Source organism: Aulostomus chinensis, chromosome 9 (genome assembly GCF_037954235.1).
Source record: "Aulostomus chinensis isolate RoL2024-O1b breed Wild chromosome 9, RoL_Achi_v1.0, whole genome shotgun sequence".
NCBI lineage: Eukaryota > Metazoa > Chordata > Actinopteri > Syngnathiformes > Aulostomidae > Aulostomus > Aulostomus chinensis.
Window position 1 is genome coordinate 25,444,843 of NC_141328.1, and position 11,959 is coordinate 25,456,801.

Consider the following 11,959-nt stretch of genomic DNA (forward strand, 5'->3'; position numbering starts at 1 on the left):
GTTTTTAGGTCTGGAGGGGATTGTTCTCATCCACATCACGTCCTCTTTCCATGCAGTATTAGATTTCACAGTTAACAAATGTGCCCATTTCTTCTTAAGATGTCACCGGAAAAATAAAAAAAAAAAGTGTTAAAGAGTGTGTCTACATGCATGAGATGCATGAAACTGGAGATTCTCTCAGTATAATAAATCCACTTCTACTTTTAAAACAGGATCCTTTAGTTTTAATACATTTGAGAAGGATCCGTTTTTGTTATTCCATCGGTGCAAACCAGACACGAAGACCGATGGAACGGAGCTGAGGTGTGTTCTCATGCTGGTCGTGCTTAAACGTGTTTTTGACATCGTTGACTTTGTTTTGTTAAATTCTGTTTGTATAACACAGTGTGACATTACCTGAGCACAAAAAAACAACAAGTAATAAAATCCTTCAAAAGGCTGTTGTTGTTTTTTCCAATTCTGCTAAAATTCCGATTGTACTTTCACACACGCGTGACTTAAAGAAGCTGAATTAACGCTATGAGTCACATATCTAAGTAAAGTGTACCTTTGCCCCTCTGACTGCAGAACGAGTGATTTGTAAACTTAAAAAAAAAAAACAAAAAAGAGAAGTCAGGAGTGCTGAAATACTTCAGTGAATCAATCCCAGTTTTATCTTACAACAATGAGACAAAAAAAAAAAAATCCTCTTATTCCCGTCACACTTTTGAGTTTTAAGTCTATCACAAATCTGACAGGATCTCATTTGGATGGATCACAAATCTGACAGGATCTCATTTGGATGGTAGCGGGCTTCGTCTACGGCCCACAGAGACTCTACGCTGCGGTGATGAGAGTCGAGCTCTGCAGGACAGAGAGGACAAACAGGAATCACTTGTTCTGCTTAATGCACACTTTGCACTTTTATTGTTTCCTCATTCACTAAACAGTTCAATGGTGCAAGATTACCATACACAGAATTAGGATATCTGCATGACACATCTATGCTATACAGCGAATGGATTATAATTATTACAAATACAGTAAACATATTTACATTTTAATTCAAGCTCCATACAACACAGATATTTACAAAATAAGTATGAAAATGAAACAAGTTTAACAAATAATGTACAGTGTTAATGTCATCTCTTTTTTGTCTTTTTTTTTGGTGAGCAAATCGAAAGGGAAATGCAGTCAAGTGGTATTAATTGTCAGAGGGGAAGATGGAAAATATCTAGTTTTGTTTGAAAGGCATCAACGGAAGAATTGAGGTGAAGAAAAAAAGACACAAGCACAAATAACGATGGATTATGTCATCTAAGTTATCACGATAGCTACTTCTTGTTATATTCCCTGATATTAGAACAAATTAAACGCGTTACAAACCACCCTTCTATTGTTAGGATTCAGACGAATGGCCAGCGTGAGCAAATATTCTTGGAACTGAAAGCAGACGTTCACTCGATCACTTTCTACTCGAAAAGAAGCACCGATGCAACCCACGGCGGAACGGCAGGTTACGTCCTGGCGCTCTTTTTTCCCTTTTTTTTTGGTGATGGAAACACACGCTTCTTCAAAGTACATTCAACTGCGACACCATCATTTGGTTGGTAGAACAACTAAGCCACAGACTTGATTTCATCAGTTAGTTGAACCTTTTATTAATATGTGCAAAGAGCTGCAAACTAATATATACATTGCAAACAATAAATACACAATCCAAAATTATATACCTCTGCAAATGAAGTGAAAATGTCTGCTCTGACCAGAATGTCACTGAGCTCAAAACATCAGTGCATTGATGGCTTTTTTTTTCAAAATTCTTTTCCTTTTGACAGACAGAAACATTTCTCAGAAATCCAACGTTATTTCTGCGACCAGCAGGTTGGCTCGCCTGACGTTTGCATTAGTTCCGACTTCTGAGATGAATGTTTTCTCCAAAAACGTTGCCAGTAATTGAACTTGTAACAGGCCTTCGGTGCTTCTGTTTCAACACATTCATTACTATGTCATCTGGTACAGTCGGGATACGTACTACTGGTTGGCTGGCCAGAGTTTATCGATACCCCACTGCAGCGAGCGTAGTTCCTTCAGATGTGATGCAGAAGCACCAAAATGTAACAATTTACCAGGAGCCAAATACAGCAGCTGCGCGTCAATGTACAGAGCAAATACTTTCGAAAAATAAACCATTTTTGTATATTTTGTCCCTTTGATATCACTTCTTTCGCATAAACCTTCTGCTATCCAGTGTAGCCTTGATATGTGCTCTCATCAGTGTTCCTGATTCTTGGGATGATGATGATATCAGACTCGACGTGTGTGATCTGCCCTCGTCTTGCTATAGATACGTGTTAATGTGCAAAATAAGGTTAAACACCAATACAGTTGGTTTAAGAAATTAAGAAATAAATGCCCCCTGTTACATTTCATATAAAACTTCACCATGACATGATTGAAAGCATAATAAAAAACAATGTTAATCATAAAAAAGCATGTCAACCTGATGACAGTTAGATGAGTTTAAATTCAAGAACGTAAATACAAAATGAACACGCGGTAACACGTGGCGTGTTAGTGGTGCTTCAGGGATTTCACTCGATACTGAATCCTGTGTCTTCATCAATTAACAACTTCATCCTCTCTCTCTCTTTTTTTTTTACTTCACTAGTTTTGTTTTAATGGTTAAAAAAATAAATAAAAGCACGTGTTCAGACTCTTGAGGTCTGACGCTCAAACTGCGAGCGGAGCTGAGCGTTAACTAGCACATCCCGAACCAGACTGTACAAACGGTTACAGTCCTTCCTCATCTTCCTCCTCCTGCCCTTGAAACCCTGTTTTCTGTGCAGCCTGCTCACTAGAGATGAAAGAGCAAAAGGGACAGGGGGACTGCAGGAACTTTCTTATGTTTTCATCATCTACTTTAGCGCGTTTAGCATGTATGATGTTGACACAAATGCACGATTGTAAGTTAAAACTCACTGACGAAACTATCAGGATTGGAGTCGGTGTATGTACACGGGCTGAGGAGTGGGATCTAACCCTGGAAATCCAGTGCTGCCCTTGTATTTCGCTGAGTTGGGATAAATCAGTGTTTACATGGTGCGTTTGTCTCTACAGGCCTTTTAGGAGACGATACAGGGGAGCTAGCGTCTACTTTAGGAACGTCATCAAGAGGAAAACAACAGAACACGTTAGCAGCAACAGTTGTTGAAGTAGCCTTGCTTTCTGTAGCAGAGCGTAAACTGATATGTGACATGGAGATTTTTTTCCCTTCATGATTTCAACTGTAGGATATCTGAATTCATTTCTCCTGAGGACTGCTGCGTTGCCATGTGGACATTATTGTTAAAAACAAAACAAAAACAGGAACAACAACAACAAAAAAAAACAACCTCTACTTGGGAGACAAATAACACTGATAGAGACCATTTTTACAGATGATCGGCAAACTGAAACGTAGTGGGCCAGAGAGAACAGCTGCTGAAGAATCGTGCACACAAGTAGACTATTACAACATGCTACTAGTTAGGGAGTCGGGAGATGACAACAAAGCGGAACAAAGTTAGACCCAAACATTGTCATCAAAAGAAGACAACAAAAAAAAACACAAAAAGCTGAGGAGGGAGGGGAAGAGAAATAGAGAGAGTTGGCAGAGGGTGGTTGGAGGGTGAGGGGAGGCAAATCTTCTCTGGAACTGAAACTTTTAGTCGCATGAAAGGAGACTTAAGCCACAAGTCTACTTACAAGAGAAAACTGTCAAGAATCACAATGATTAATAAGTGTTAACACTTGGTATGTTCAAAGGCTTTTCTGAAAGAATGGAAGCCGTGGTTTCCCGTGCACCGCTCAACTCACTCAGTTCTTCATCAGCCCACTGCGCCTCCTCGCTAGCTTTGATCTGTGGGAGCGACAAGTTTAACATGCTGGTGAAATCAGACTGTAATCGCTGAGGGGCTGATTCACCTGGAGTGTTGTGTTCCAGATGTGCGTACCTTATCGTTCCTGCTAACAGCGGGTTGAAAGCGTACAGCCAGTCGTTCATGTCTTTCTCGTTGTTGGCCTGCAGGAGGATTCCTCGGTGTTTGGTGCACACAGCAAACGTGTTGGGAGTCTGAAAAGAACACAGCTGTATTCTCACACTGCGCCTGAAGCTGTTAGCAGAGCATCAAATATACTTCAGAGGATGTGAACGTCTACCTTGAGCATGGCCTGCTGGTCTTCACTGTATTCCACCTGCGCTGTTGAGAGGTTGAGGACGCCCCGCTCCACTGGGTCCTTGTCACTGTTGTAGATGAAGACGTAAGGCCGGCGCACAACCACAAAGTGCTTCACCCACGAGTTGGAGCGCGGCTCCATGAAGCTGAGGAATCCCTTCTTGGACACCACAGATCTGATAAGGAGATTTAAAGAAAAAACAGATCAGCTAAAGATGGCTGATTTCCGCAGTTCTGCCTTCATCCAGGCGCAGCAGCTCAGAAAGATCCACATCATTTATGCCAGAATCACTAAACTACATCACTTCTTTTGTCAGACTGCTGCAAAAAAACAGAAGCGTTGAGGCAAAAAGAGCCCACATGGCAGTTCTCACCCCGGCCTCATTTCTTCAATATCAGGCACCAAGTTGAGGAACTCATTCTTCCCAGCGCGTGCAAGGTAGGACGTCTCCAGGGTCGGAACCATGGGGAAGTTTTCATAATCCGAGCAGGAGGGGCTGGAGGCACGGGAGCTGTTCACTGGGGTCCTTCACAGGATAAGATAAAACCTTTTTTATTTTTGAAAGTAAACTTGGAACTGTTACTGACGGATGAAGACGAAAAATATCAGAGGATAGAACAGATGATGGATGGATGAACCCATAATGAATATAAGTTTACTTCTGTTCTATGGAGCCGCATCGGGAGTCAGACAGAGAAGGACAGGTGGAGGAGGGCGTGAGGGTGGCACTGCTGAGGCTGGTCACTGATGGGTCGCGTCCCATAGGCGAGATGTCAGAGAGCTGGGGGAAAAGGGAAAGACGTCAGTTATTAGGTTTTATAAATATTCAAGTTAGATTTTTACTTGGGAGTCTTTGCTTTGCTTGTGACATCATCACAGTCACCATCATTTCTTACCTTGCAGTCACTGACACTGTTGACCACCTGGTTGTATTCACTGTTGAAGGTGTGTGTGAGGAGTCGCAGGCACTGCATGACGACAAAGATGACGTTTGTTAATTATGTAGTAAAGTACAAAATGTCACGCTCAATATCTCACAAAATAGAATTTGCTCTCACCTTAGTGGCCAGCTCCTTCTCACGGTCTACCAGGCTCTCAATATCGGCAGAGTCGTAGCCGCTGCTCTCGCTGGGTGTGATGGCGCTCTCGAAGGTGGTGCTGGAGATCTGTGAGGAGATGGAGGTGGAGGTAGACAGCGTACCTGAGCTCATGCTGGGGGACAGCAGCTCGCTCAGGGACTTGGTGGTGGGAGCTGTGCCCACAGGAGTGGCTTCTCCCAGCTTCTCCCTCAGCAGGAGCAGGTGGCGGGTCTTCTCCACCTGGATGAAGGTAGAAGAATGTGACTGAGCATGTTGAGATTTTCGTGTCATTTAAAACTACTGGTTAAGATGATTTTGAAGGACCCACCTCATGCAACTGCTCCATTTTCTCCAGCTCCCATTGGTGCTCCACGATGAGACTGTCTCCTCTTGGTCTCCAACCAGCCAGGTTCTCCTCTCCACGCACGTAGGCCACTGACGTATCCAGGACCTTCCTCCTCCTGCGCTGCATGCCTGCGCAGGACAAAGGTACTCATTAGGATGGGGTTCTCTGAGTAGCTTCTCCTAAAAGATTGCTTTAAATAGATTACATTTCCAAAATGCTTACCTGGACTTCCTGAGTCGGACATCTTGCACAAGCTCAACTCATAGATGCCTGTCACCCGGTTGCTGTGATTAAACAGAGCAAGTTCTATGATAACTAAACTGAGTCTGAATGAAATACAATGATAGACACCACCAGAATGAGGAAGTCGTACCAGTCAGGAGTTTTGGAGTATCCACTCCCAAACAGGTTCCTGAGGGAACGGGGAGGCGAGATCTTTGCATCTCTGGAGTAGAAGACCATGCAGATGTCTTTGGTAATAATGGCTGGCTGGATGCAGTGGTCAAGCTGTGAGAAGACATGAATCAGTTATTAAAAGGAAAATTTGTGAAAAATAGAGTTCATCTAAGGGGGATAAAACAGAACGGCTGTGGCGGACCTCCAGATATGCAGACAGAGTCATGTAGATCTTCTCTCCATACGGAGTGACTCGGTTCAGCAGGAGGGAATTGTGCAGGGAGCTGTCCCACACTGCCTCAAAACGGTAGAAGGTTCTGCACGAGACAACCAAAACACTGCTTCAATCCTTCACAAAAATACTGAAAAGTAATTCCAGTATTACTTTCAACAAGTTCTATGTTAGTAAGTGCTTTACAAACAACAGAGAATCTGTGTGGATACAGCTGCACGGTTCTAACTATGAGGCAACTCAACGGGATTTTGTGAAAGAGCATGAAAATCAGGTCAGGAATCATTTGGTGCAGTTACTCAAGTGGCCCTCAAACTTATCTGGAGTCATGATGAGATGTGAACAAACTGGGGTGAGACCTTGATAATAGACACAAGTGAGAAGAAACCATGCTAGAAAGCTAGCCAGCCTTAAGAGAGGCAGGTGGGCACAAACCCCATTGGTGGCATGCAGTGTTACATGTTTTCCACATGTCATGTTAAACTATGATACAACTAATTTATCAGACTAATTAATAAATCCTGTGAACTCCACTGAAATGTAAATGGATGGAGCAGATGTTCCCCCCCAGGATTTATCTTGGACATCAGACTTTCTGATGTGACCAGCCGACAGGCTTAATCAGGACTGTGCTGTTCCTATCTTTGGCAGCAGGGGGCACTCTAACCTAGACGCTGACAGACTAAAGCTGTCTTTTCACTGCATGGTACAGGCTTGACTCAACCTTTTTGGTTCCATGAGACAAAAGTAGTGGATAGTACCTAATGATGAGGATCAGTAAGATGGCCAGCTACACCAAGGGGGTACTAAGTGTCATCTGAAACTAAAGTCTGGCACCAAAAGTGAGTCAAGCTGGTACTAAGTGATGCAAAAGCTGCCCTGCTGTTGCCTCAGTAACCATTGTTTTTTAGACGATGAACATTTAACTATTAATAATTATAATTAACTGTGGTTCAACTTGTGGGTCACAAAATCACAAATTATAACAAATAAAAAGGTTGATGTTGCATTTGGATTGTCTTTAATTATATATAAAGACATTAAAATGCAATATTTTTTAATGTGAGACACTAAATACAGAGGGTAGTAAAGACAGACCTAATGCAACATACTGATAAAAAAAAACAAACCAACACAAACTATATAGAACTTATTTCTAGGATTCTATGCAACTAAAGAGAAGCATAAAGGTCTTTCACAGAAGGAGCCTTATGCTCTCTGATCACTGGTACCTATCAATATCCTTATCAATAGAAAGCCTGAGCACAATCATAGAGTCCAGCAGCAGCAGGAGGAGGGAAGAATGCAAAGAAAAAAAAGAGAGAATCACAAAGAGTCAGGTAACAGAGACAATGGAGCAAATTAACAAGAAAATTAACAGCAATGACAATGGAAATGGTCATGCAATGACTCCCATGTACCTGCTACAAATATAAACGTAATAAAACTTTCATGCTGGTCCACCTGACATCACCACACACTTTAACAAACTGAAACTGCTTCTAAATCAGCCAAGAATGAGGCGCAAGAACCAACAGAATATATATTTAATAATATATAATACTATATATTATTCACTTAATGATATGTATTCAATAGGAAAGAACTTTTTTTGCGGCACTTAGAAAAATGTGTGTCAAAGTAAGACAACGTCAGCCTTAATAGTAGCAACAAACAAATGCATTTACATCATGAAGTGCTGTGTCTCCAGCATATGCTGAGTACTAATGGGATCCAAACTAGCTGGATGTAGGTGTTTCACCTACCTGTTGGAGTTGTGGGATGACTTGATATTCTTAGCAGAAATGATATTGAGGGACAGGACCGCATCTGCAGCACTATCGTCCACCTCGGCCTTGCTCCTGATGCGACCTGATGACACAGAACAGTGCGACAGGTCAGAATCGCTATCACCAGATCTTTGCTGGAGCAGTGCGTCTGTTAACAGCCATCCTGTCACAGCTCGTGTCTGTTCATTCATGAGTTTCCCTGAGTAAGAATGTCAGCAGCTAAAAAGTATCAAATGTGAAATGATATTATTCGGTCAATCAGCTCCAGCTACAGTGTAAACTGCTTAAAGAGGAAGCTGGCGGTGAAACAGATGCAGCGACCATGACTCAAATCCTGACTGAGGAAAATGCACTAAGCAACACAGTTTCCTCTGTTATGATAAAAAGGAGTTGCATTAGATGCGAATGAGGAAAAAACTAACACAGCTACACCTGTTTTAATTTCTATTATGTCAATCTGCCTCTGCAGTGAGCCGACACTTTTTTGAAGCAGTAATCCCTGAGGGAACTCTACCCACCCACGACCAGCTCACGAACGTCCTTCCAGTGCAGCTCACTCCCCTTCTCATGGATGAGAGTCACTGTGATCCTCCGCTGGATCCCCTGCAGCAAAGATGACAGGAGCTTAGGAACGGCTAGAACAAAATTCAACTTCAAATTTATCATTTTTTATCGAAAAAAAATTGATGCAAACTGAATTTATAGAGTGATTTAAGTACACGAGTAATAAAAAAAATACACATCTCCAGTACCTGGTGCAGCAGGTAGGTCCCGTGGCAAGGCAACCCCCCACTGTGATCCACGACAGCTGGAATGTACCTGTGGAGGGAGGGCGCACTCAGCTCAGACCCTTCAAAGCGCTTTACTTTTCATTCTTATACTCTAAACAAGACCTCTCTAGTAACAGTTGAGTTAATTGCATAATGTTCCTGACATTGTTTGCAAAGTTCAAATTTTGTTTCTCACACAAGAGATGGAGAACTAAACTTTAACATGCTGCCCCCTGCTGGTTTGGAGTGTTAATGTGACTGTTGGGCAATACTTACATAGCACCTTTAAAACATTGCATTTCATTTCATTATTGTTGTCTTAAGTTCAACTCTAGAAAATGGCATGCATGTGCCATAGCTATTCTGGTTCCTGTCAAGTCCAAATTTCCATTGACTTTGTGCTAAATAGTTGAAACTCTTCATCTGCTGCTCAAATATGAGCGAAATTGAATGTGAGGTAAGTGAGTGAAGTTTTACTATTTTGGTAATACTCATGAGCAGTATTTGAGATATCCTATCATGTGTTAAAATGTCATATAAAACAAGAGAAGCTAAATATTTGTGTTAACTGACGTACGGTAAGTGGATATGAGATACATGTGCAGAGACTCACTCTCCTGTGGGCTCCAGCTCGCTGATCTCAAACCAGACTAATAGGTCATACTTGCTGACGCATTGACCCAAGTTGGACTTGGTGATGGTGTTCAACTTGGTGGCTGGGACTGACACACACACACACGCACACGCACACGCACACGCACACGCACACACTGAATATTAGAACATTGGAATTGGTCTGAATTTCAGAGCAGGTGAGTGGGGATCAGCGATAGATATTAATGATATGAAATGGATGAGTAAACAGAAGCTGCATACGTGATGTAAGCACACTGCTGACCCCAGACACCAAGCCATTAGCATACATGCAAATAATACTGATATTTAAATGAAGCATTAATTACAAATTAATGTCTAACACATCAGATTATGGTCTGGCTGAAGCAGACTTATCTGAAGCACACATTGTTTTCAATATGGTTGAAATGAACATTATTTCACATGAAAACTACAGTAATTGGACAGCAGCTGCAACTATAAAGGTTTAAGCCTCCAGATTCTTATTTATGGAGTGAATGCTTCAGCAGTGATCTTCTATGATTGGGATTAGCACTTTATTTATGATTTCTTTCAGGATTAAGCACAGGCAGCAGATTTACCTGGAGGTGTGAGCTCATGGGAGGATTGGCTTGAACTGACTGGGTCTAAATAGACCTACAGTGAGGTGCAGCACATGCAACCACTGCAGAGTTTTATTGCACTTTAATGTGCAGTCATAGAGTGCAACAAGGGCACAGCACTACTCTAAACACCGCTACACTAATCAGCATCTTAAGTTTGTCTCTACAAGACTAGTGTCCACTGTACAAACCATGGTGCCTGGGTACGATAAACACAAGGTCACTGGGCACTGGGAGGAAGGGGAAATGTGAGAGCTGGTCGGCCTCATCATCCAGACTGGCCACAGCAGACGAGGCCAAGGCGTTGGCGTGCTCAGACAGTGTGTCCAGCACCTTGCCATTCACATATCCGCTCATCAGGTAGCGGACTAACTCTATCTTGCGGGTATGGTCTAGGGTTGCAACATATGGTATTGTACGAATGATGACAGGAGGTGTGGAAAGGGAGATGTAGATGAGGGAGGGCAGAGATGAGTAAGAAGATTATGGGTAATGGGTGAATGATTAAGTATGAGATGAGAAAATCCAAAGGAAGCAAAAATTGAAAGAAAAGTGGAAGGCAAGATGAGGAATGCTTGTATAACCACAACAAACAGAAGAGACGTGCTGTAATGATGGTGAAAGGTACACTTTCAGTATATGGAATGTTGAAATCCTTACCTGGTTTAGACAGAGGCATCGGAATAGGATAATATTTCCTCGACGGTGTTGGAGGACTGTTGAAAAGAAAGAGAAATCCACTCAAAGTAACATAAAATGCATACTTCTACAGAGTACAGTTTTATCAGCATGACCTGGATACAATCAATCTAAATAATACTGCCTTAGAAAACATTGTTTAAATCAATGCAGATGAATATCCACAGAATTTCTGTACTCCACTGACCTGATCAGGTCCTGGCCGTGAAGGTGCAGTGGGTGCTGCTGGTAGTGGCCGAACACCTCAAACACGATGGGCTTGCTCTTGATGTACTCGATAAAGGACTCTGTCACCTCAACAGAAATCTGCTCCAACAATTGAACAAGCAGAAGTTTTATTACTCAACATACAGTAGTTAAACTGAAGCAAGTGTGTGAAAATACACTCACGTTTTGGACGTGATAGAAGCCCAGAGGCGTTCCCTTGCCAGTGTTCTTCAAAGGTTCAGTGGAAAATGCTTCGTCATGACGATGCAGGAAACTGAGCAGAGAAACACAAACACGTTCCAGTCTAAGAATGTTTCCTTTATTAATGGTACAAACCCTTTTTCAGGATTATGATCTTACTTGAACTGGCAGAAGATATCAGCATATTCAGGCGGGATGCCGGTGGTCTGAAGCACAGTAACACGGAAGGTGAAGATGCTGCCCACCTCCAGCTGGCCTGCCAGATCATCACCGCAACTCAACTTGGTTTCAGGGATGTTTCCAAGCTTGAGATCTGAAGACAGCCCCAGCAGAAGGTTAGCACTAGCATTCATTGAAGATTACCTCAATACTTTCAACTGTTATTTGCAATCTGTACATGGATTTTTACGGTCGATCTCTACGTGTTGTTTTTATTGCGTTCCAGTGACACCCTGGATGACAGGAGTACATATGCAACGGCAAAATGAACACCTGATTGCACCGCCTTTACTGTGCTTGCACTGAGAAACTTTCAGAAAGGTGCTGGTGTCATCACTGGTTTGGGAACAGTCACTACTATAACCAACAAAACAAAGAAGCATGTTGTTGCTGTATCACAAACTATATTATCTCATAATGAATTAAGAAAAGACAATTTTAAGGAGAAGATATGACAGAACATGTCAAACAATCAGTCAAATAAGTAATTAAATGAATTAAAAAACAAACAAGAAAGTGTTGTCGGGGGAACCTATTCACAGTGTTGCCCCCAACGACCTCCCAGGGCATTTCTGGTAGACA

At 42.2% G+C, this 11,959-nt stretch overlaps 1 protein-coding gene across 25 annotated transcripts in view; it reads right to left on the minus strand.

Annotated features, from left to right (window-relative positions):
- Positions 1–1,784: 1,784 nt before the first annotated feature.
- kif1b (kinesin family member 1B) overlaps positions 1,785–11,959 on the minus strand; it is a 59,410-nt gene continuing 49,235 nt past the window's right edge. For 16 of the 25 annotated variants that reach the window (XM_086214534.1, XM_086214539.1, XM_086214542.1 and 13 more), the window contains 21 exons: positions 11,318–11,471; positions 11,141–11,231; positions 10,938–11,056; positions 10,712–10,767; positions 10,243–10,443; positions 9,427–9,535; positions 8,796–8,862; positions 8,562–8,646; positions 8,020–8,125; positions 7,486–7,512; positions 6,224–6,338; positions 5,999–6,132; positions 5,848–5,909; positions 5,608–5,753; positions 5,259–5,519; positions 5,097–5,168; positions 4,860–4,981; positions 4,574–4,726; positions 4,183–4,375; positions 3,978–4,096; positions 1,785–3,883 (listed from right to left, as the gene is read on the minus strand). In XM_086214534.1, coding sequence (XP_086070660.1) covers positions 3,841–3,883; positions 3,978–4,096; positions 4,183–4,375; positions 4,574–4,726; positions 4,860–4,981; positions 5,097–5,168; positions 5,259–5,519; positions 5,608–5,753; positions 5,848–5,909; positions 5,999–6,132; positions 6,224–6,338; positions 7,486–7,512; positions 8,020–8,125; positions 8,562–8,646; positions 8,796–8,862; positions 9,427–9,535; positions 10,243–10,443; positions 10,712–10,767; positions 10,938–11,056; positions 11,141–11,231; positions 11,318–11,471 — 2,435 coding nt within the window. In that variant the 3' untranslated portion in view covers positions 1,785–3,840. The remainder of the gene's footprint in view (positions 3,884–3,977; positions 4,097–4,182; positions 4,376–4,573; positions 4,727–4,859; positions 4,982–5,096; positions 5,169–5,258; positions 5,520–5,607; positions 5,754–5,847; positions 5,910–5,998; positions 6,133–6,223; positions 6,339–7,485; positions 7,513–8,019; positions 8,126–8,561; positions 8,647–8,795; positions 8,863–9,426; positions 9,536–10,242; positions 10,444–10,711; positions 10,768–10,937; positions 11,057–11,140; positions 11,232–11,317; positions 11,472–11,959) is intronic. The other 9 variants (XM_086214544.1, XM_086214555.1, XM_086214554.1 and 6 more) reach the window with 3 other exon arrangements.